The following is a 25178-nucleotide window of genomic DNA, read 5'->3' on the forward strand; positions in this document are numbered from 1 at the left end:
TAGTTTAATGATAAATATATGAAATTCTTTCAAAAATTCATAGCTCAGATTCAGATACAAGGAATGAACCAAGGTCCCCTTGACTGTCAACCTGAACTTCATGGGTATAAGATCTACTTGGTGTTTGTGAAAGTGCTTCAAAATTCTGCTGAAAATTGCTAAATTTAAGTTAAACCAGAAGTCATCATCCTGGAAATTAGTGACAATGTCACTGACAGGAAATCTTCTGTATTACTTTTAATTACTATTCAGTGCTTCAGTGAACTGCGCAGAGGGCAGGCAAAGTGAGGGCTGGCTCTGAACTTTGAGCAATACAGAGACCTTACCTGAAGTGCTTTGTGCTGTACTGCTGAGGGAAACATTGTAGTTGGAGGCACGAATGGATGACCAGGCACTAGTTGAAGGCAGCGCGGTGTTCAAAGATGAGGATGACCCTATTAAAAATGTAAATTACACAAAGAATAGTCCTCTCAGTGAAAGGGCAACAAGAACTGAAGGCATGAATCATAAATCCAGGCCACATGTGCCTTAACGTCGCCAGACTAGAGACCCCTCCGTTCCATTCAGCCCTCTCCTCCTAGTGAACAGAGTGGCAAGTGCTTTGAATACCCAAGTGTTCAGCATCTAGAAGTTACTGTAACCAGAAAACATAGTTCAACTACTATAACCACAGCTTGATATAGCCTTGTGATTGCAATGCTGCCAGGTTTTGCTTCCCCGCATGTTCAATTGCTTCTCAGGGCTCCAGAAAGGGCTAATAACATGTATATTAGCATGTATAATTACTTGCTAGCATTCTCTGCATATTGTTCTCCCGGGGGAATTCTGCACCAAAAAAATTAAAGTTCTGCGCCACAAAATTAAAAATTCTGCACACAATATTTTAAAGTTCTGCACATTTTATTTGTCAATAAATAAATGTGGCTCCAGCATGGCAGTGGGGAGCACTGGCTGCATTGAGGTGGGAGAGCACCCTGAAGCCCCCACATAGCCCGGTACAGAGACTCAGCAGTGAGGCTGCACCTGACCCTGACAGTGCAAGGGCTGAGCCTGCTCCAGAAACACCCCGGGGCCCTGTCCCTGTGTGCCAGGTGCAGGCTCAACTCAGGAGGATCCAAGCATGGGGGGATCCAGGTGTGGGGCGAGAGGTTGCTGTGTGGGGCAATCTAGGTGCGGGTGGCTCAGTGGGAGATCTGGATGCACAGAGGCTTGTTGCGGGTGTTCCGGGTGCAGGGACAACGGGACTCTGCAGGGGATCCAGGTGAAGGTGGTTGGGGCTCAGGAGGGGGGTCTGGGTGTGGAGAGATGGGGCTCAGAAGGGGGGGCTCAGTGGGGTGGTCCAGGTGCTGGGGGAGTGGGGCTTGATGTGGTGGGGATCCAAATGCAGATGGTTGGGGATCAGTGGGGTGGGGGTCTGGGGGGCTCATTGGAGGGGTCCAGGTGTAGGGGAGTAGGGCTTGTCAAGGTGAGGGTTTGATGGACCTGCTTAACAGGGGAGCCCCAGATGCAGCTGAGGGGACGCCGCATGCTAGGCTCCCGCTTCCCCCCGCAATTCCCCTATTCCCTTTCCTTCTCCATCCCCCTAACCTCACTCCCACATTCCCCTCCCCCTGCCCTATTCCACACCCCCTTCCTTCCCCACTGTTTCTTCCTCACTTCACCCGCTCCCCCCCACTTCATAGAATCATAGAATATCAGGGTTGGAAGAGACCTCAGGAGGTCATCTAGTCCCACCTCCTGCTCAAAGCAGGACCAACCTTCCCTCATTTCCCCCACCCACACCACGGGCACTTACTGTTGCACAGAATAGAAAACAGGAAGGCTCCCAGCACACAGAAGGGGAGCCCAACTGGCACTAGGACCCAGGAGGCAGCGTTCAGCTGCAGAATCAGCAGAGCTGCGAGACAGCCTCCTTCAGCTGGGCAGCTCTGCGCTGGCAGAATGAGGGGGCAGTGGCATGTAACTCTGTGTGCCCCACATGCCTCGCCTGTTTGGAGGGGGCAATCCCCCCCAAAACTGCGCCCAAGGTCGCCCCCAACCAGCGGCTTCCTTTTGCTTCCCGCTGTTTTCTGCAGGGAAATGCAGGAAATCTGCAGTGGGCGGGGCGTTTTCTGTGGGCGTGCAGTCCTGCAGAATCCCCCCACGAGTAATATTGTTACCCTGCACCCAGAAACTCTGCTGCATCCTTAGGATAGTCTTCTAGCCACGAAACCTGTACTGCCACTGACTGTACTAAAAACCTGTACTGTCACAAATGTTAAATGAGAATCTGGGAACGTGGCAATCCTCATCCTTCAACAAAATCGTCTCTCCAGGTAGCTGGATTGTGATCCACTTATACATACCACTGTTCCTGTCCCTGAGGTGGTCAACTTCCCGCACAGTATTAATTGAAAGATTGTTTATGACACTGCCAGGAGTGACGTAAGGGTCAGTTTCAGGGTCGATGTTTGGATAACCTTTCCATGGCTCACCAGGACGAAATTCTAGGAATAAAGAAGCGTAGAGACATGAAGTTGGCTTATTTCCTTTTACAGGAAATTCCTGTCTAAGCCCTATAAAATCTTACTCCTGACCTACATGCCAACATATCTAAGCTTCTAATTTATTCTCTCTCAATTTAATTCCCTCACTCCTACTTTTTTTACACATGTGTCGCCAGGGCAAAATTTCGAAGCATGGGGAAGTTCCATATATGACAAAGTCATTAACAAGACAGACCCAATAAGATCCCATTAAACGCATGGCCACAACGATTTTTACTTCTAATGCCTGACAAATGCAGAAGAAACACGACTGAATAGATATATAGCATACAATGAGTTAACTAATGCCAAATTTTACCTGGTGGCCAGTTAACACTGCTAGAGCCATTAGGCGATTTGGCACGTGGCCAGCCATCCCCAACAGATCCAGGAGGACTGGCTGGTGAATTACTGCTGTTCATAAAGTCATATGGAACAAATGGGGAATCTTCCAGCCTAAAACCACTTGAAATAGCACCTATTAAAGAAAACAGGATTATTAAATATTCTTCTCAACTAACCTCACAGAACCATAAAGCTCATCCCCTGCACATGTGGCATATTCATATCAAACACACAGCTGAAAAGGTTTACTGGGTCAGATTTTAGCTCCTGATTGTGTAATTTCAGACTTGCCGTGGGCACAGCATATTTAAGCCTGAGCAGTGGAAGTGGAACATCTGCAAGTTTTTTCCCTATTAAAAATGTGCTTCTGGGTGATTTTCCAGGTCACAAGAAGCTTGCCATTAATAATCAGATCAATAATCTCAAACTCCTGGTGTTTTATCTGTTTGTAGCTCTTATCGACAAAAAGTAAGACATGGACATGCCAAGGTCTTCAGCATTCCAGTGTGGAAGTGAAGTGGCTGTTAAAACCATGGCTCTCAGTGGAGACTCTGTAGGTTTCCCCTCTTTTCCACTGTTGAAGGGCTCATGAACTGCCCCATTAACTGGCACAAAGGAATTATTATTCACCACCACACTAAATAAAACATAACACCCACATGACAAAAGGAAGCAACATCTACCAGAAAATCTGAAGTTTGTAAATGAATATGAATTTTTCAAATGAAATAGGAGAATCAGATTTTCTAGGTTACTGTGTGCTTCATTCCCAAAATGAAAATCTTTCTGGAATGAATTCTAATAGTGTGTATCGGAGGTAACATGGTTCCTTACATATACTTATTACTAATACAAGCCCTGTAAATAACAAATGCAAATAATTAATTACAAAGTAGGTTAGTAGCAATGTAGAGCAATTAGCTTAGTAGTACTCTGTATTCAAAATATGTGGCAGGGTCAAATCTAAGAAGAATTCAAATCCTGCAGGTAAATTCATGAATAAGTCTATGGTCTAAAAGAGAAGAACCCTCCTTGATCCATTTGCAAAGTGCAAAGAGTACCTCTGCATACTCAGCCTCCAAAAGCCTGTGCTAATTACGTTGTAAATTCATTGACAAAGGTGTTTTGTGGATTTTAGCTTTTTACATAAACCTGTTGGCTAACAGCATCTGGCACAAAACAATGACAGAACTGACAGGGCAACTAGAACGTTAATCCACTTTTTGATAATGCTCACAAGGGTGGGGAAACTCCAGGAAGCACTGGTTGTAGACCTCAATAAACCTTAAGTTATGTCACTGTCACTATCAGCAAACAGATACAATTGTCATCACAAAGTTATTTCTGAAGTAGTGATAACTTCCCTGGATATATGCATCTTCTATAGGCCACAGCAGGGTCAGAACCATCAAGTTTCTAACATTGAGGTAACTCTTGTTTCTGAACAAACTAAGGTAAGAGCAGCACATCACATCTACAGGCACCTATGGATAATGATTAGCTTTCAAAACAAACAGGTGCAGTACCAGGATAATGCCACTAGATGTTCAGGGCAGTGAGGACTTTTCATAGTGTTAAAGCAGCTGACAAATCTAAAAATACAACTAATGCAGCCCCAGAACTGAATTGCAATGAGAGACCATGTGAGGCATTTTATAAGTATTCATCTAGAGACTGTATGTCAAGTTTCAATCAGATGAGATTTCAGGTGATTTAAACATTGTTAAAATGCCAATTGAGTCCTGACTACAGAATCACAGCATTGATTTATGTCGTAGATTTGTTTGTTTGCTTATTCTAACACGGGCTATAGTAAGCCTATTTTTCTACCCTTTACAAACACTGTGCATTTATATGTACATACACATTCTCAATCCAAACCTAAACAGAAGGTGAAGCACAAAGACAAAGCATACATTTGTGGAGTTAATCCTATTGTAAAATATGATTAGATTAACACACTGGGATGAGTTTCAAATTTTTTTGAGGCTGAAGAAATGCAAGATTTTGTTTTAAAATAAAAAATGAAGTGTTCCAATCCAGATTAAGGTAGGGACTAGTATTCATGGCCACACTTTAAAAACAGGCCTTTTTCCAGTTTCAATGAAGTTTTAAAAAAGTTATCCTTCCACACATCAAAAGTCACACATCAAAAGACTGGCTGGTGCTGAAGATACACAGCAAGTTTTAGTCTAAAACAAGATTTTAGGACAGACTAATAGAAATTCTCACAGAACAGAACTACATGCAACTTTAGCAGTGGGACCCCAGTATACTCCAATACACCGGGAATGGAAGTTTCATATGCACAGAGACCGTGAAAAGTTCTGTCTGATGCGTATGTAACCTTAGTGTTCTCACTAACAATGTGTTTAACGTACCATGTTTGCTGGAGTTTTGATCCAATGAGGTGTTAACAGAAATGCTGTCCACCGTTGTCCATTTCCTCAGTCGTGATTGCGGCTCCTTAATACTGCTCATATCCATGTTTACATTCAAGTTTGAGTTCATTCCTATAAAGACATTGGTTTATGAAATCGAGATAAGATACTTTTCTTTTGCTAACTGCCAGTGTTTTCTTAATTACCCTTTCAGACCATATTGCTTTGCTCTGCTTATTTCATGCTTCCAATTCACTGTGTTGTATTTTAAATACATTCGAGTATTGAACACAGTGAACTTACTACAGACATAAGCACAGCCGTGCAAGCACTGAGCTCTTGGCTGATGGCAAGTGGAAGGAGCCAAAGATTAAACTATGAATTAGACCCCTATGAACACCACACACAATCAGAAGTAAACATTCGAAAAATGAAATACAGAACTTTTTTCCCCTAATACTGATCTCAGATCAGTATTAAAATTTTTAGCCACAAACCAAGATTTTTTTTCCAAGTCTCCCCGACTCTCAAATATTTAGTTTTTGGTGAATATCTTTGACCTTATCTGTGTGGCAAAGTAGTACTATTATTCAATGAAAAGCCACATTCTAAAGTTGGCATCTTAAGGGACATCTCATTGGGGTCCTATTCAGCAGAAATTGTATCTGGTTTTCTCCAGCTGGAAACTCATTTCCAGGCCTGGTTGAGCTATTTAACAGGATACTTGGCTGGACAACTGAACTGTACTTTGCAGAGATTCATGGGCACTTTACAAGGAGCTGCACAGGCATCTTTGTTTTTTTGGTCCACATTTATCCTGTCCACAAACAATATTAATCCTGATTCGACACAAAACAACAAAAACAACCCACTTCCCCCCCACTCGTGCTCTTTGCATGTTCTATGGAAGCAGTTTGGACTTGGAGCCAGAGTATAAACGGGGCATAGTCTGCCAAACCAGAAGCATGGAAACGATCTGAACTGCCACTCTAACATTCTTGTATGGGAACCCAGTATTTAGTATTCAAGCTTAATGAACACACTATCGACTCTGGCATTCTTCACTCACTCCAGTTCCTTAAGGGAAAGTCACAGGGTGATAATCTGAACAGCGAAGAGACAGCAGCCGAAGGTAGTTTGAAGGCAATCCTCCCGGTGCTGAGTGAAGTGGCAGAGACCTCATGGTCCATTACAAAAGTATAACTCTGGAAACTTAAGGGGCATTTTGCCATCAGATCTCTATTTACGGTTTGCTTCATTCCTGTAGATCCTGCACAGGGACCATGGGGTAGCATTTTCATATACAGCTAAAGAGTCACAGGATTTCATAATTCATTTTACTAGCCTACTCACTTTCACTAGGAACTAGTCAAAGTTCTTCACTAGGAAAAGTTAAAGTTTGACACTGCATTCTTCTCATGGGCCAACTTTTGCTGCCCTATGTATGCTCTCCAAAGAGAGCCCACAAGTAGACGCTGATGCCAGACAGGTTACCACCACTCTGCAGCACCCTCTAGGGAGCTTCCCAGCAAATGTTTCACTAACTGATAGGTGAACAGGTGCAACGTCCAAGATTCTGCAAATGTCAGACAACCGTCAACAGATCTGAAACAGCAGAAAGGAGGATAAAAATATGCCAGTGCTTGAGCCCTCTATCCTGGGTTCTTTGCAAAGCAGTTGTGGGAAACACAACTGGTGCTCATTTCACATCAGTGATCTCTGCACCCTTTGCGTCAGCTCCAAAGAAGCTAGTGCAGAGGAGTCCACTGAAGCCTGCGCACAGGGTATGAGGAGGATCAGAGACTGGAAGAGTGGCCACAGCCAGCTCACAAAGGGGGATTCCATCCTGTGTACAGGAAAGTCTGCATGGGAAAAGTGCCATTATTTGGTCTATGTGCAATGGAGAATGAATTTCACCCTCAGTACATGATCGGTCTGAACCTGACCTCAGCAAGTCATCATGTAAGCCACTTTACATATCTGAAATGCTCCCATGATCATGTTCTTGGGAAATACCTAGTATTTATCTACAAAAAGATATATCCATAGCAGAGGAAATATTAAGACTAATAGGATCAGGCTATGGGAGGGTGAGAGATAGAAAAATTGAATTTCTACTGAAAAAGAGCCCTACTTGACCTTGGCGCACAAAGATTTAAATTCACTTATCTAAAGTGTGGGAAGTGAACATAAGAACGGCCGTAACGGGTCAGACCAAAGGTCCATCTAGCCCAGTATCCTGTCTACCGAGAGTGGACAATGCCAGGTGCCCCAGAGGGATTGGACCAACAGGCAATGACCAAGTGATCTCTCTCCTGCCATCCATCTCCATCCTCTGACAAACAGAGGCTAGGGACACCATTCGTTACTCATCCTGGCTAACAGCCATTAATGGACTTCACCACCATGAATTTATCCAGTTCTCTTTTAAATGCTGTTATAGTCCTAGCCTTCACAACCTCCTCAGGTAAGGAGTTCCACAAGTTGACTGTGCGCTGCGTGAAGAAGAACTTCCTTGTATTTGTTTTAAACCTGCTGCCTATAAATTTCATTTGGTGACCCCTAGTTCTTGTATTATGGGAATAAGTAAATAACTTTTCCTTATCCACTTTCTCCACATCATTCATGATTTTATATACCTCTATCATATCCCCCCTTAGTCTCCTCTTTTCCAAGCTGAAGAGTCCTAGCCTCTTTAATCTCTCCTCATATGGGACCCGTTCCAAACCCCTAATCATTCTAGTTGCCCTTTTCTGAACCTTTTCTAGTGCCAGTATATCTTTTTTTAGATGAGACCACATCTGTACGCAGTATTCAAGATGTGGGCGTACCATGGATTTATATAAGGGCAATAATATATTCTCAGTCTTATTCTCTATCCCCTTTTTAATGATCCCTAACATCCTGTTTGCTTTTTTGACCACCTCTGCACACTGCGCGGACATCTTCAGAGAACTATCCACGATGACTCCAAGATCTTTTTCCTGACTTGTTGTAGCTAAATTAGCCCCCATCATATTGTATGTATAGTTGGGGTTATTTTTTCCAATGTGCATTACTTTACATTTATCCACATTAAATTTCATTTGCCATTTTGTTGCCCAATCACTTAGTTTTGTGAGATCTTTTTGAAGTTCATCACAGTCTGCTTTGGTCTTAACTATCTTGAGCAGTTTAGTATCATGTGCAAACTTTGCCACCTCACTGTTTACCCCTTTCTCCAGATCATTTATAAATAAGTTGAATAGGATTGGTCCAAGGACTGACCCTTGGGGCACACCACTAGTTACCCCTCTCCATTCTGAGAATTTACCATTAATTCCTACCCTTTGTTCCCGGTCTTTTAACCAGTTCTCAATCCATGAAAGGACCTTCCCTTTTATCCCATGACAACTTAGTTTACGTAAGAGCCTTTGGTGAGGGACCTTGTCAAAGGCTTTCTGGAAATCTAAGTACACTATGTCCCCTGGATCCCCCTTGTCCACATGTTTGTTGACCCCTTCAAAGAACTCTAATAGATTAGTAAGACACGATTTCCCTTTACAGAAACCATGTTGACTATTGCTCAACAGTTTATGTTTTTCTAAGTGTCTGACAATTTTATTCTTAACTATTGTTTTGACTAATTTGCCCGATACCGACGTTAGACTTACTGGTCTGTAATTGCCGGGATCACCTCTAGAGCCCTTTTTAAATATTGGCATTACATTAGCTAACTTCCAGTCATTGGGTACAGAAGCCGATTTAAAGGACAGGTTACAAACCTTAGTTAATAGTTCCGCAACTTCACATTTGAGTTCTTTCAGAACTCTTGGGTGAATGCCATCTGGTCCCGGTGACTTGTTAATGTTAAGTTTATCAATTAATTCCAAAACCTCCTCTAGTGATACTTCAATCTGTGACAGTTCCTCAGATTTGTCACCTACAAAAGCCGGCTCAGGTTTGGGAATCTCCCTAACATCCTCAGCCGTGAAGACTGAAGCAAAGAATCCATTTAGTTTCTCCACAATGACTTTTATCGTCTTTAAGCACTCCTTTTGTATCTCGAGCATCAAGGGGCCCCACTGGTTGTTTAGCAGGCTTCCTGCTTCTGATGTACTTAAACATTTTATTACCTTTGGAGTTTTTGGCTAGCCGTTCTTCAAACTCCTCTTTGGCTTTTCTTATTACATTTTTGCACTTAATTTGGCGGCGTTTATGCTCCTTTCTATTTGCCTCACTAGGATTTGACTTCCACTTTTTAAAGGAAGTCTTTTTATCTCTCACTGCTTCTTTTACATGGTTGTTAAGCCACGGTGGCTCTTTTTTAGTTCTTTTACTGTGTTTCTTAATTTGGGGTATACACTGAAGTTGGGCCTCTATTATGGTGTCTTTAAAAAGTGCCCATGCAGAGGCTGTCCTGCTCTGAATGCCACAAGAAGCCCCCCCCATAATGCTGTGAAAGTATAAGCAGGAAATATAGCAACCTTTAGGAAGAGAACTCTCCAATTTTGGTTCTTCCTCTCACTGTAATGCTACTGCCGTGTGCTGCTAGAGATTGCCATCATCTTTCTTACGGACTCTATTCTTCACTGAGAAGTTTAGTTGGTTCCAGCAACCTAATACTCTTATTTTTTAACTTTTCACTTGTGACCTGGATTCTGCTACACTTTTGATTTTATAATTTATATAGTGTTAATTCAAAGTATCTCATAACAATTTTACAAACACTATTGTCACCCACCAGGGACCCGCAGTTAACCTGGAAGTGAAACACAACATCTGTTTAACAATGTACAGCAACATTACACAACAGTTTAAACCAAGGAGTGAAGAATGCTATATCCAGTTGAAACAGCAAGGGGAATTCAAGATTGGCAAGATGTAATTACCCAATTTGGAATCTGATAGGAGATCAGAGTTAAATATCCCTACTCTTGCAAGAAGTGCCATGGAATCGTTAATGACCACCAGTGGGCCACATTTTTACATATCCTCTTAATTACTGTAGCTACCAAGAAACTGGATCTGGACACCAACCAACAGCAGCTATTAAGCAGCAGCTTAGGTTTCAGTCTGGCCACAAGCAAAGTGCCAGGGGGCCACATGCAGTGTAGCAGCACGGCCTGCACTAATCTACTTGCTCCACATCATTCAATCTCTAAAGCAAGGGGATTTCAGCAGCAGAGTCTGTAAAAAAATCAACTTTTCTACAGAGTAGGGCAACATGAATGCAAAGGAGACCAGCTCAACATAAACAGCAGGAATAGAGAGATGCGCGAGCAAAGCAAACTGGACAGGGAAGGAAAAAATGGGGGCTGGGGAAGGAGGGAGAAACCGGGAATACCAATTTTAGGAAATATTAAAAAAGCAATCAGAAGGGGCCTAAGGAAGGAAAAATATACAAGCCTGGAATTTCTGAAGTGGAAATTGGATACAAGCCTGAAAGTGTAGAAAAAAGGGGAGAGAAAAAGGACAAGATGTTTGCAGTTATAAAGGTTCATTTGTTTTGCCTATAGTGAGAGAAGCATTCTAAGTTCAGAGCGAATATTTTTTGATGCAATTACAGCAGCTGGATAAAACTTGTAAAAGTTAGCACCAAATACCATTTTGCTATCTATGTAATTCCAAAACCAGGGAAGACATTTTAATAGCCAGAGAAATAAGACCTTTCATGTGGGTTCCTCACACGGATACTGTTCCCAAAAGCTCTTTGGCTCCAGGACTCATAATTATGTACTTAGGACTTTATGTCAGCAGCTCTGAACCCACAGGGTAAGAAAGACAAATGCAAGGAGACAGACATTGCAAAGAACTTAAAGCATTTTGCACGGTAACACAGACTTATTCACCTTTGGAAATGGTATGAGTTTGATTGGCGAACTTCTTTCCTGAACAGAGACAACAGGATGAGTCCAATAAAAGATGCTGCTGCTCTTAGTGAGAGACAGAGAAGCACTAACAGGATACAAAACAGTGTTGTTCCCAGAGGGGAAAATGCAAAGGGAAAAGGGAAGGTTGTGCATCCTGTGGCACACAAGCATCAGTTCACTGCACTAGACTAGCGATGGAGAAACTCACCTATAGGGAAGCTGCTGAATGCATTTATTGGTGATGGCCCTTTCTGCAGCTCAGGAGTAGCATGGGGTATGACATTCTCAAGGAAAGATTTCATGGCAGGCTGATGGAGTGGCTGCTGTTGAGATGGTGGAGTCTGCTGCTTCATTAACAGGTTTGGATCAAGCTGACGGGACTGTTGCATCATCTGTTGCTGCATACTAAGAGATCGACCCTTAAAAAAACCCCACATCAGTCATGAAATAAGTGGGGGGGTGGAGGGGGAAATCACATTTGGCAAGAGCAGATAAATACACTAATGCATTTTCCTTTGTATATTTTAGCTCAGCAAAATCCAACACTAAGGTTAAAGTGCATTCTATCCTGTGGTTCAAGCACCATGAAAGTTTCACTTACCTTGTCCACATTTGTAAACTGCCCGTTATTAACTATATTCTAAAATAAGCAACAAACTAGTTCTCTCTCTCTTAAGACAGTTAACTTTTTTTTTTTAAAAAAGCTTGTCTATGATTGTACCTGCTGTTCCTGCTGTTGACGACCAGTAGAAGGCATGCTTCTCTGATTCTGCGCTTTTTGCTGCTGAGCCAACAACCGCTAAGAAACAGAATATTTTTATGAAGGGGTATAGTTCAGATAAGTTTCTGATCAGACTTTAAAGTTTAAAAAAATAGAATGAGTAGGTTGTTTAGCTTACTTGTAACTGGGAGATCTGAGAAAGCTGGTTCAACTGGGATAGTTGGTTCAACATGGCTACCTGCTGTGGGCCAAAAAGTGGACTCAGGCCACCGTTGTTTGGTGCATACTTCAGTAATGATACTGGAACCTGTAAAATGGACCATATTCTAGCATACGGGGTTTGACATAACATGAACCATGACAATCTACAGTTGAACACTGGTAGATTGACAGTAACCTATGCAGTTAACAGCACAACCATCAGGTCAACAAGTATTCAATGCTCTGAAAGTGCGAAATATGCTCCCCTATAAAAATAATTAGAAGATATAGTAAAATATCAAACACTAACACTAGTAAATACAAAAAGGTAAATTAAAACATTACATTTTCACAACTGAAGGCACAAAAGTCTGGAAAAGCATGATTTAGGGTTCTGACACCAATTTTAACTCAACCATATTGCACACCCTGTTTGCTTAATGCTATGCACCTAAAAGAGATCTTAAATTCAGGATTTAAGAAAAACAAACAGAAAAAAGACAGCATATGTGCAATGCCACGGAGTAAGCAACATTGTCGGAGCTCTAAGTTGTAGTTTTTGATTGTGTGTGTAGCACTGCAACAGAGAGATTCCTGCCCCTGATTTCGAAAGAAAAATTAGTGGAACACAGATGCGTCTCTGTTACCAGGAACGCCATCCTATACTAGTGCCTCTAGGAAGTGTGCACTAACAGCTGCACTTCAGAGACTCTAGTAATGCTGCACCAGGGCTTCTATGGAGTCCCTTCTAGTCTCCACACAGACAAGGAACTCAGGATTTGGCTTCAGGACATTCTCTGTAATTGGGGGAGTACAAGTAGGGAGAAAAGTGCGCTGTGGAGAGTTAGCTACCGGGTGGGAGGATCCAGGCTAAAAATCAAGGATGCTGTTTGTCAGCATTACAGGAAAATCAAGCACTTAGAGCTGCGTGCACATGCAGACCACATCCAACGGCACAATTGCCAACTTAAGAATAAAGAACGAGGAGTACTTGTGGCACCTTAGAGACTAACAAATTTATTTGGGCATGCATAACTAACTATAACTAACTTTGTTAGTCTCTAAGGAGCCACAAGTACGCCTCATTCTTTTTGCTGATACAGACTAACACAGCTACCACTCTGCAACTTAAGGATGTTTCCTATGGCTTATTCTCAGCCCCACATCTTCAGGTAGTTATAAATATTTTTAAACCACTTTTTCCCCAGGCCCAGCAAAGATTGTGTTGTTCGCTGAGAACTGACTTTTTGGGTTGAGAGAAATTTTGGGTTGAGAGAAAAGTTTATTATGCCATAAACTCAGTAAATGAATGGACAGAATTTGCTCCAAATTATAAGTACACCTCTACCCTGATATAACGCTGTCCTCGGGAGCCAAAAAATCTTACCGTGTTATAGGTGAAACCGCGTTATATCGAACTTGCTTTGATCCGCCAGAGCGTGCAGCCCCGCCCCTCTGGAGCGCTGCTTTACTGCGTTATATCCAAATTCGTGTTATATCAGGTTGCGTTATATCGGGGTAGAGGTGCAATTTTTCAACCGAGACCAAGTATAAACGATTGTACTCCCCGACTGGAATGTTTTGGAAAGCTGTGGATGACTGACAATAAAGGAATTCTGGCACGTTAACAACAGTGGTTGCTCTGTCTTGTATTACCTGAGGGGAGAGTAATGGAGGAGGCACTTGAGCACGTGAGTTAGGCTGGGATGAATTAAGAGGTTGTGCTGGGGGCTGCTGCATGCTCCTGGGCTGTGCTGCTATATTACCAACGCCAAACACACTGGGATTGCCATTCTGGAAAGAGAAGTTAACATTAGTGACAATACCCCTCTTCTGCGGCTTCCCCCACCCCTATGTATTCAGAATTAGAATTTAACAGTATATCAGCCAAAACAATAGTTGTGCTGCTATTTCAAAGGAATAAAACGCTCTCATCAAGTAACATGCCGAGGATATGCACATGGCCTTACCTGTCTAACAGAATTCAAGTTTTGCATACCCAGCCCTGCTAGGGAGCCAAGGGCTTGGTTAGGTAGTGCACTATTTGAAGGGGGAAGCTTCATGTTTTGATTGGAAATAAACTGCATGTTTTGGGACTCGTCTGCTACAATGCCATCCTGATTGGATAGACAAACAGATGCGCAACAACCAGCCAGCAAGCAAGCAGAAGGGAGAAACCATTGCCAGGAACAGAAGGGAAGAGTCACATGACAGTCCAGCATCAGCAGGAAACAGGCAGAAAACAAAAAAGACCAGATTAGTGTTATCTGCACTGCAAGTAGAAGAAGTGCTTAGTATTGATAAATAAGTTAAAAGGACAAAACAAGTTTTACAGTTTAATAGTAAAGCCCTAATTTATCTCTCCACCAAGTACAGAAGCTATGGGACGAATGGATCATAGCTACAGACTGCTGTCTGAATTAATGTTTATCAGGGTTAGAGTTAAGCAGTCACTAACCTTATCAAAATAAGGATTGCGATCCATGGAAGACTCTTTGGAAATCTGAGGACGAGAACCAGGGCCCTTTCCTACCACCCGATTGTAATCTCCAACGTTCAGGCCATGCTTATCCAACTCTATTCGTTTATCCTGTAATATTCCTAATAAGGTGAAGAAAGAAAGGCGATGAAGTTGAAGAGTCCAATTAGTTGCTCAAATACTTAATAGTAAATAAGTATGTGCTATTTTATCACTGCACTAAACGAGGCACTACTGAATTAAGATGTTTGAATGATTTTAAACACCATTTTTCTTGTTTTGCCTTAGAGCACAAAATACTATGAAGACTGCTGTACGAGATTGCCGGAGAACTGATTAAACAGATTTTACTGGTCTTCAGACAAAACTGATTGCATTGTTTTTGTGGAGAACAGGACAAGTCTCACATGGTGTTTGAAGTTTGTATTTCCAGATGTTAACCATACATTCTTAATACTAGCAGTAAAAATTTTCCTGGTTTGCAGTTACATTTACCATCTTCCTTCTATTTGGATGAGAAAATTCCATAAATCCTTCAACAAGTACTTCATTCAGTTACAAAAATCCTTTAAAGAAACAATAGATAAAAATAATTTAAGATACGTGTATACTAGTGTCAAACTGGATAATTAAACTAGAAAAATGTAAAAATCTAATTTACTTTAAAAAATTTAAGAACAGCCATACTGGGTCAGACCAAAGGTCCATCTAGCCCAGTATCCTGTTTTCCGCCAGTGCCAGGTGCCCCGGAGGAAATGAACAGAACAGGGAATCATCAAGTGATCCATCCCCTATTGAACATTCCCAGCTTCTGGCAAACGGAGGCTCGGGACACCATCCCTGCCCATCCTGGCTAATAACCATTGATGGACCTATCCTTCACGAACTTATCTAGTTCTTTTTTTGAACCCTATTATAGTCTTGGCCTTCACAACACCCTCTAGCAATGAGTTCCACAAGTTGATTGTGTGTTGTGTAAAAAAATACTTCCTTATGTTTGTTTTAAACCTGCTGCCTATTAATTTTATTTGGTGACCTCTAGTTCTTGTGTTACGAGGAGTAAATAACACTTCCTTATTTACTTTCTCCACACCAGTCATGATTTTATAGACCGCTCATATCCCTCCTTAGTCGTCTCTTTGCCGAGCTGAAAAGTCCCAGTCTTATTAATCTCTCCTCATATGGAAGCAGTTTCATACCCCTAAATCATTTTTGTTGCCAGTTTCTGAAGCTTTTCCAATTCCAATACATCTTTTTTGACATGGTGCAACAAGATCTGCATGCACTATTCAAGATGTGGGCGTACCATGGATTTATGTAGAGGCAATATGATATTTTCTATCTTATTATCTATCCCTTTCCTAATGATTCCCAACATTGTTAACTTTGACTGCCGCTGCACATTGAATGAATTTTAGTTTACATGTTGCCTTTTAGCTTGTCCAATACAAATTAGCTATTCAGTTTAATTCTCTATCTCCTGCTGCACTGTGCAGGGGAATGTAAATCTCAATAAAAAAAGCATGAAATGACTTAACACAATGAGCTTAATGAAAATATTTATAATTTGTTTACAATTTTCTTTACACAATCTTAGAGTAAGGACCAAAACTACCTGACAACATGCAATTCTGAACAAATTCTGCTCATCTTTGAGATGCAATCACAGAATGGTCATCTTGTAACTAGTGGATACTGTTTTTTCCTCCACAAGAGACTTCTACTGCACATCTTTCATTTTCACTCATTATTCAAAGTTATTCTACTATGTTTATTTGCTAGAGAAACCATTCAAATTTACTATGAATGGACCAGTTCCACATAAACAGACTTTCATTAATGAGAGGTTACAGTAAAGATAAATATACTTTAAAATATTCTTAGCATGCAAGATTCTCTTTTATAGATAATGAAAACCTCTTTGAACAGCTAAATTTGTTGTTTCTAAGACCAAACTAAATGCATTAGTGATTAATGTCGTATCAAATCTTTGTTTCCAGTAGCAACCAAGTTGCTCAGGAGGAGGCCTAGATAGATTTTTAAGTTCATATTTAGGCTCCCATCATGTCAACACTTATGCACATGCTTAACTTTACTTATGAGTAATTTCATTGCCATCAATGGGACTACTTATATATGTCAAGTTTCTCATGTGTGCAAGTATTTACATAATCAGGACCTCCGTTTCTTTAGGGGAATGAGAATTATTTTTTAATAACTCAGGAGAGGATGCAAACAAAAATATGTGGAATAACTGTCAAATCGGTAAACACAAGACTAATTTCCCTTATGCTTACCTCCAGACATGTCCATCTTATTGCTCGGTATGGTTTCTTCTGGTGATTCTCTCTGAAGTAATAAAATGAATCAGTTTAGTAAGAACCTTTAAAAAAAGTTAAAACAAAGGAGATCCAGATACAGTGAGTATTTCATTCAACCCTGCAGGAAAGAATAATCAAACTTTTGACAAAGCACGTGTGATTTTGCAAGCATTTTTTCCAATCCCTCTATCGATGAAGACAGACATCTTCAGACACACAAAAATATTGACGATCTGGTATATGCTACTAGAATTAAAACTCAGTGATGTTTATAAGAAGTTTTTCGAACAACAGATGTTCTTATATTGAAGAGCTGAACAGTAAAGGAATGGAAAAAACAAATCAAAGAAGAAAGCAGTTAATCTAAACTTCAAAATGATTTAATTGAAACAAGGGTATTTATCAAGCCTGCCAAATATACCATACTTACTGAAAAACTGAGATTTGTGAATTGCTTAATGAATGGATTTATCCACGTTTCATCTTGTTTATTTCCACCTTTCATTGTTCCCTTAAAAATAAAAGGGATTACTGTGATACTTGAAACAGTCACCAGCACGTATATTACATTGTAAGAAAGGATTAAATTAAAATGTAAACAAGGATTAAGCCTTCCTACATAATTGTACAACACAGAGTTCAATGGGGTCCTGACTGGGGCATTTAGAAGCTATCTCCCCACACCTACACCTACCCACAAAATAGTTCCTGTGTGAGAGGCTTTTAGGAATTACATCCATTTTCTGTCCCCCAGACTTCTTGCATTCTTAAATTCCAGCCTCACCTCGTAAAGTCATAATTACCTTTGTAGGCATTTTTTTCATGTACGGTGGCCAATTCAAAGATGGGTTAACTTCTTGGGATGAACTGCTGTTCCACATTCCAATCTCTACTTCATCATCTTCCTCCCAGCTGGTCTGCCGACTCCCTGGCAATGACATATCATCACCGCACCAACCATCTTGCATAGATTTAGGCCCTGGGTGTAAAGATTTTTCAGTCACGAACTAACTCCCTTTAATATAAATACATCTTAAGGTTGCCAGACTATATTCAATTGTTAAGTAAAACTATATTATTGTGACAAACCTGATATTCTGCCATAATCTTGTGAATCCAGGGAGATCAAAGGCAACAGAAAAAGAAATCAACCGACAGCATTTGTTTTAACTTATGACACTAGTCTTAAAAAAAAAAAAAAAAAGAAAAGCTGCTAATTTCCCATTATTAAAAATACTAATGAAAATAGAATTTATCTTCAGTACCTAAGATCTGAGAAAGTCACTATCAAATTTACAGAGAGCACATCTACCTTTTGTATTTACGTAACTATCAAGATACAAGCCTGTTATATTTGAATTCACAATCAAACTTCTTGGTCACTATTTCACACTACACCACCTGCACACTCAAAGAAGCTGCAAAAGCACATACCAGGTTTGCTTGAAGCCTGCTGACCAACAGACGCATTTCCCCAGCCAGAGGTGCCTGCTGCATCACTGATGGGCTCTCCCCAGCTAGTACCAGTATCCAGGGGTTTACCCCACGCGGACGTTCCATTATCTACAGTAGTGGCAGGAGTAGAAGGCTCTCCCCAACCTTTTTAAAGCAGTAGGAGTTATTCGTGAGTTTAACAAGTCTTAAAACATTATGTAAAACGCTGAGGGGTTCTTTACACGCAAAATATAATACAACACATAATTAAAAGCAAGATAAATACACATTTTAAATCAACTAAAATATTGCAGTTGTAAGATTCTTCATGAAGAAAAAACTAAATATAACACCAGTTCCATACATGAAAACATTACATTTTGATTACAGAGATTTCTCAAATGAGAAGACACTAAACATCTAAAAACTCCACTTCAAATTGAAGGCATTTCTCTTTTGGATCTGATTCAACTGCAACTGAAAATTACTGGAAGGCAAATACTTTCTTAGCTATACTGTGCAAGCTCAACTACCCTTCCCCCAATCTATTAAGGTCAGAGCTCTTTTTCTGAAGTCCAAACCTGCTATAGCAATATAAATAAACTCGCAGTGCCTTCCCTCACCAAGAAGTGAGCAGCAAAGTGCCCTCCTCATTGTTGGCAATAAAAATTCTGTATTAAGGACACAGGTGAAGCCTTGAGTCTGCACTGTACCTTGCAGACACCTCTTAATGCCACTCTGTTTGCCACAGAGGCTTAAAGTTAATGTCACAGCTGAAGTTAATTAAAATCTGGAGCTACATACAAAGCAAAAGTGCTTCCCCTTTCTGGATGTTGCTTTTTTTTTTTTTTCTTCCTCTACACCCTCAGCCACTTAAATGCAAGAGGAGTAGCCTAGCGCTAACTATACTGCTCAAGTTCACTTTTTAAATTTCAGAAAGATTCCTTCAAATAAAATACAAGCACTGAAAACCTATTTGCACTGCTCTCAGTTCTCTGACAAAACGATTCCTCACCTTACAGAAGTTTCTAGTTTCAAACAAAGTCCAGAGAAGTGTTTTATAATTGCCCAAGAAAACACAAGTCTAGGTAAAATGAAATCTTACCAGAACCATTACTGCTCTCCTTGTTGGACATGGCACTTGAAGGCAGTAGCTGCTGATGTACCTGTGCTTGCTGGTCTGAACTGCTGCTACTGTTTGGGACATTTTTATTCCACATATTCACATTTTTGTAGTTGTATTTGCTTGGATCACCCCAAGCAGAAGTTCCATCATCAATTTCCATTTTACGGCGTATTGATTCTGGGGATGGCTCCTCCCATCCTGTGGGTTCCTCTTCCTTTGCTGGACTTGGTATTGGTCCACCCAACCACCCGGAACCTGGTGGTTTATTTGTGGTAGATGGTGCTCCCCAAGATCCAACATCTTGCTGCTTGTTCCAGTCTGGGGAGTTGACTGGCTTTGACGAATCACCCCAACCTTGAGGCTGATTTGATTTGGGAGTTTCTCCCCAGCCCTGGCTCTGATTAGACTTTGCAGGCTCATCCCATCCTGAAGAATTATTTGGGTTTGTATTACTACTTCCCCAAGTAACAGAATTTGATTTAGCAGACTCATTCCAACCAGATACTGATCGGTCACTGTCACTACCTCCTGAACTAGATTTCTTAGCCTCACCCCAATGGTTGCTTCTTGAATTTTCTCCCCAGCTGTCATTGGCAGAAATTGCCCAACCTTGGCTGGCTTTTTGTCCATCTACCCATCCCTGTTTGATCTTCTGTGTATCATTCCAGGACGACTTGTCCTCTTTGCCACTTACCCATAATTGATTGCTCTTGACCATTACTGTAGCAGCAGAATCCTCTTCCCACCCCCCTTGGCTGTTGGAGCCTTTGGAGTCTCCCCACCTTGTAGCAGACTTTGGATCTCCCCACCCTGATATAGATGAGGTATCATTAACATTAGGGCTAGGTCTCTCCACACATCCCCCTGAGCTGGAAGTCTGTGTCACAGAGCCTCCCCAGGCCTCTGTCCCATTGTCAGTCTTTCTTTCACCTCTTGGCGATGTTTCAGTATCCCAGGCAGTGTTTTGTTTAATTGGAGTCTGTCCCCAACCAGAGTTGGAAAGGACACGTGGATCTAAGTCAGTTCTGCTCACTATACTTTGGAGTAATGCATGCTGGTCAACTTTTCTTCTCTCTCGGTTCTGTCCTTCTGCAGTTACTTTATCATCATGGCATCCAGTGCTCTCTGTACTACCCTCGCTATCCCCAGTACCTGTTTTGGCCCATACATTTTTCTGCTCAGTTATCTGAGATGCAGCAGAATTCTGGCTATTAAGATCATCCTCTTCAGCAGATTTCCATCCATTTGTAAACTTCCTACTATTTCCATTTACGCTTTCATTGGAATGCTGATTGCTAGGCAGTTTATTCCATTCCCCATTTGAAATGCTAGTGCCAGTGTTTTGTGCAGGGTTGCCCCATCCTCTTCGACTTCCTCCAGAACTCGCACCATTTGCGCTTCCCCATGGCATATTTTGGGAGTTGACTGTCCCTCCCTCCCATACCCCTCCTCCTTTATTCCCGTTGATTTGAAAATTAGTGCTGCCAGGCCCATTGCTGCCAGGCTGCGTTAGAGTTGCATTCACAGTGTCACCATTAGCTTGGCTGTTTGGGCCTGAACATTTGTCTCCAGAGTAATTAGAACCATAGGCAGCCCACGTAGTACCATAAGATCCACCATTTTTTGCCTCACCATTGCTAAGATGAGAAGTGGAAGTGCCATTTGTAACTGGAGAGGCCTGAATCTGAGAATGATTCATTGTGCTCACACGCCAGGCCCCAGGCCCTGTATTATTAGGCAGTTTGTTAATCTGTACTGAACCAGCAGAGTTTGGTAAACTAGAGGTCATAAAGTTAGTAGTGTTATTTGGTCCATTCATTTCAGTGTTAAGGTTTTGAGGTTGTCCACTGAATGAAACCTTCCTTGTACCATTCACTTCAGAATCACAATTTTCCTGAAGGCTTGCCCAGGAACCATGGGCTGAACCACCCACTTTAGAGTTAATACTCTGATTGTTAGACTTCTGACCTATGGTACTGCACTGAATATTTGTGCCAGAATTACCACTCCCTACAGACCCTTTCAGGGCATGTCCATTGTTCTCCAATACAGGCCAGGCACCATGGTTGCCATTTGAATTCAAAGTGCTTGGATTTAACCCTCCATTTGATGAAGAGTTTATGGTGCCCCAAGCATTCATTCTATTGTTGCTACTTTCAGATTTGCTGTCAGGAGCATCCACAGAAACTTGACATGTGCTTATTATGGTTCCATGGGATAAACCCCATGGCCCATTAATACTTCCATTGCCCACATTATTGCTGTTGCTACCAACCACAAACTTATTTTGAGAACCATGTCCAATGCCATTCCGAACGCTATCGTTTTCACCACCTGTGCTCCCTGAAGCCATAACAACAAGATTTCTCTCTGACCCAGAGCTAGAGGCGGAGTCAGTGTCCATACATTCTGAAGCCAACTCTGGGTCACTGCCTGTGATTGATGGCCATGCTACTTTGTCAGAACCGTCTACGATAACTTTATCCCAGTTTGTGCTGGAGTCACTATTTGAAGAGACTGGTCCCCAGTGAGAATTTTCATAATGGGATCCTAGACCACTGTGGTTCAGATCTAATAAGAAAAGGAAAACAAAACAATTCTTCTGTAAATTCAAGAATTTTACTTCAGTTAACACCAATAAATAAATAAAATAAAATAAAATAAAAAAAGATTACAGTAGAACCTCAGAGTTACAAACACCAGAGTTACAAACTGACCAGTCAACCACACACCTCGTTTGGAACCAGAAGTATGCAATCAGCCAGCACTAGAGATCCAATTTTTTAAATTATTTATTTATTTTCCCTTCAAACCCCACCCCCACCTACTAAAAAAATAAAGAAAAAGTAAAAAAAGATTTGACAAGGTAAAGAAACTGTTTCTGTGCTTGTTTCATTTAAATTAAGAGGGTTAAAAGCAGCATTTTTCTTCTGCATAGTAAAGTTTCAAAGTTGTATTAAGTCAATGTTCAGTTGTAAACTTTTGAAAGAACAACCCAAAATGTTTTGTTCAGAGTTATGAACAGCCTCCATTCCCAAGGTGTTCGTAGCTCTGAGGTTTTACTGTATAAGACAAGTACAACAATTCAAAGTCAGAGGTATTGCACAGATTACTCTAACACTTTTATCACTGGATTTATGAAGACATTAATATATCAATTGCCACATATAATACCTAGCAGAACACTTAGCAAGGGCATGGAAAAATATATTCATATATTTGAGGTATGAAATTAAATATGGCATCCCTAATAAATTACAGTTTGGGTTGCCATTACAGTTTGTGTTTTTAAATATTATACTGCTCATGTGTAGAATACTTTATGAAAGGGGCAGTATACAAATCAAAAAACAAAACAATTGTTAAAGTCTGAAAGCGATATTCTGAAAGGGAGAATGTTATATATAACAGGAAGTTAAACAGACTACTATGCAACAGTAGCCAAGGAAAAGAAGTATGGAAAGAAACACCATTAAAGGACATTGAATAATATATTTTAAGTGACAGGTTAATTCAAGGTATTTACTTTTGTACATCATCCTCCATACGTAGAATAAGAAAGTGGTTTACAGGAAGTCACTTCAAAGAAAAAGGAAAGTAAAGGTGAGATTTAAAAGGAAATGGCTTAGTGGCAAGGTTCAATTCTATAGAAGACTGCAAAAATTAAGACTACATTCCGTGGAACGAAGAGCAAGAGGGGAACTCTACTGTGATATTCACAGTTATAAGGAACAGAGTAAAAGCTGATCAGTCCCTCCCCTGTGGAATTCATGGATATGGAGTGCAAATCAACTAGCATGGCTGAATTTGCATCTGTGCAAGTTAAAACATTTTCTCTTTCAGGGTATAAGCTGATCACATGCAGGAATCAAGAAGAAATTCTCCCCAGCTATTTAGAAGTATTTCACAGTTGGCTACATGCAGAATAAGGTTTTTAACTTTCTATTAAAGTGTCGGATAGAGGCTGCTGCCAAAGGCAAAGCAGCACACCAAAAGGGGTGCACTTTGCCACACATTGGGTCATCCTGAGTGTCTAAATCTCTATTAGAGACTTGAACTCCTTTTTCATCCACCAAACCGACAATCGGAACAAAAGTGCTTCCCCACATCAATTTTTTTAAAGTTTGCTGTAAGTTATATGAAAAACCAACTAATTAATAGCAGGATAGCTATTTGGAAATACAGTACTATAAAAACATGTAATGCTTGAACAATGAATAATATGAAACAAAATACCAAAACCTAATAGAAGATCAGGAAAAACTGTCAGGTAAGTTACTGGCTTAATATTTGTATGAATAGGAAAAAATGCAGCATAATATTACATTCTCAAATATATTTTATACCTGCAGAAAAGGACTTCTCACCATAATAAGACATTCAGGATTTGCTAAGCAAACTGCACACAATTTCTTTTAAGCTAACACAGTTAACACCTTTGCTTCAGAATATTCAAAATCTGAATATTCAAACACTTGATAGCCTTATTTACCTGGGTAATTGATAATTAGCATGCAAATATTTCTCTGCTAAACATGTATATCTGTTCAGTGGAATTATACAAGCGCCCTAGATAAATATGTTCTCCTTTAGATGGTAGTTATGGAAAATGCATAGTTTGTGGATGAACACAGAGTACTAGTGCATTTACTAATGTGTATTTGACTTAAAAGGGACACAAGCTAATTTCAGACAAATCTCTTGCTTGTTCCACTACCATCTTAGATCAGCAAGTCTCAAGCTTTCATGGTTGTTATTTAGCATGTTTAAAGCATGAACAGTGAGTAAAGCACTTTACAGTCAGTCATGAAGACATGACCCCACCCTCAAAAAATTTACAATTTAAATAGGTAATATAAAACTAGAGAAGAATGGGCAAGGGAATAATTAAAGCCAAGTGATGTAAATTCACTTTCTCTAGCTAACGTCTAGTCTAAAGATCAATTTGTAGGCAATAGCACCTTGCATCTAATCTCAAGAATTATGCTGATTTTGATTAGTAGAACACCCCCAAGATATTGTAACCATTAATACTTATAAATAAAGCTAGAGTATGTAGTCCACCACTATTAATATTTCACTCATTTGCTGGAAGTTTTTAATGTGTTTTTAAAAATGACATTTAGAAAAATGGTTACATCTTAAAATACTGACATTACTTATGAGCTTTTCATGTTTCTTTGACATATGCCTTAAGGACTGGTATACAATTGAAGCATAAATATTGGGTCAGATTTTTATTTTAAAAAAATAATAGCCTTAATTTTAAAATGACTGCCAAACAAAGACCTTATTCCTGCATCTCTCTGCCAATATTTGTGTCACTGAATGTATCACTGAAAATGCTTTGACAAAGTAATTGAATGGCTTTATTTCACTGAAATCTTGCAAAAGATTTTGAAAGGCAATGACTTTACAGCGATATGAAGGATTTTTTTCTTTGCATTCTAGTCAGATGGGAAGTTTAGCTAGTCTTGCAGTGATTATTTTTGCTGGAGCGCTCTACACACAAAAGTTTTCTGAGATTGCTCTGAAAAAAATCTCTCTTAGTAGACATCTTATAAAATATACTTCGGTATTAAAAGTCAACATTAAAAATTCGGGTCTGTGCTCTTTGATAAGATACCCAGAGCTTGATACTACTTGCTGATGAAAACAGGCTAAAAGACTTAGACTAGTAACCTAATGTTTGTTTATAACAGGTTTTTCTTCACCAGTTTATTTTACATAATCTTTAGAATTAAGTCAACTATATACCCAAAGTAGAGACTGCGACATTATGCACCAGCTATC

The 25178-nt window shown here is 40.4% G+C and overlaps 1 protein-coding gene across 5 annotated transcripts in view; it reads right to left on the minus strand.

The window, feature by feature from the left end:
* TNRC6A (trinucleotide repeat containing adaptor 6A) overlaps positions 1 to 25178 on the minus strand; it is a 53263-nt gene that overhangs the window by 4375 nt on the left and 23710 nt on the right. For 2 of the 5 annotated variants that reach the window (XM_029911248.1, XM_029911247.1), the window contains exons 3-15: positions 19365 to 21956; positions 17629 to 17804; positions 17256 to 17336; positions 16802 to 16853; positions 14484 to 14626; positions 13682 to 13819; positions 12003 to 12131; positions 11825 to 11902; positions 11312 to 11522; positions 5252 to 5383; positions 2845 to 3003; positions 2346 to 2486; positions 327 to 434 (exon numbers count right to left, since the gene is read on the minus strand). In XM_029911248.1, the coding sequence (XP_029767108.1) occupies positions 327 to 434; positions 2346 to 2486; positions 2845 to 3003; positions 5252 to 5383; positions 11312 to 11522; positions 11825 to 11902; positions 12003 to 12131; positions 13682 to 13819; positions 14484 to 14626; positions 16802 to 16853; positions 17256 to 17336; positions 17629 to 17804; positions 19365 to 21956 (4140 nt within the window). Of the gene's footprint in view, positions 1 to 326; positions 435 to 2345; positions 2487 to 2844; positions 3004 to 5251; positions 5384 to 10639; positions 10673 to 11082; positions 11122 to 11311; positions 11523 to 11824; positions 11903 to 12002; positions 12132 to 13681; positions 13820 to 14483; positions 14627 to 16801; positions 16854 to 17255; positions 17337 to 17628; positions 17805 to 19364; positions 21957 to 25178 lie in introns of all 5 variants that reach the window. The other 3 variants (XM_029911249.1, XM_029911246.1, XM_029911245.1) reach the window with 3 other exon arrangements.

Source organism: Terrapene carolina, unplaced genomic scaffold (genome assembly GCF_002925995.2).
Source record: "Terrapene carolina triunguis isolate 2854851 unplaced genomic scaffold, T_m_triunguis-2.0 Scaffold93, whole genome shotgun sequence".
Taxonomy (NCBI): domain Eukaryota; kingdom Metazoa; phylum Chordata; order Testudines; family Emydidae; genus Terrapene; species Terrapene triunguis.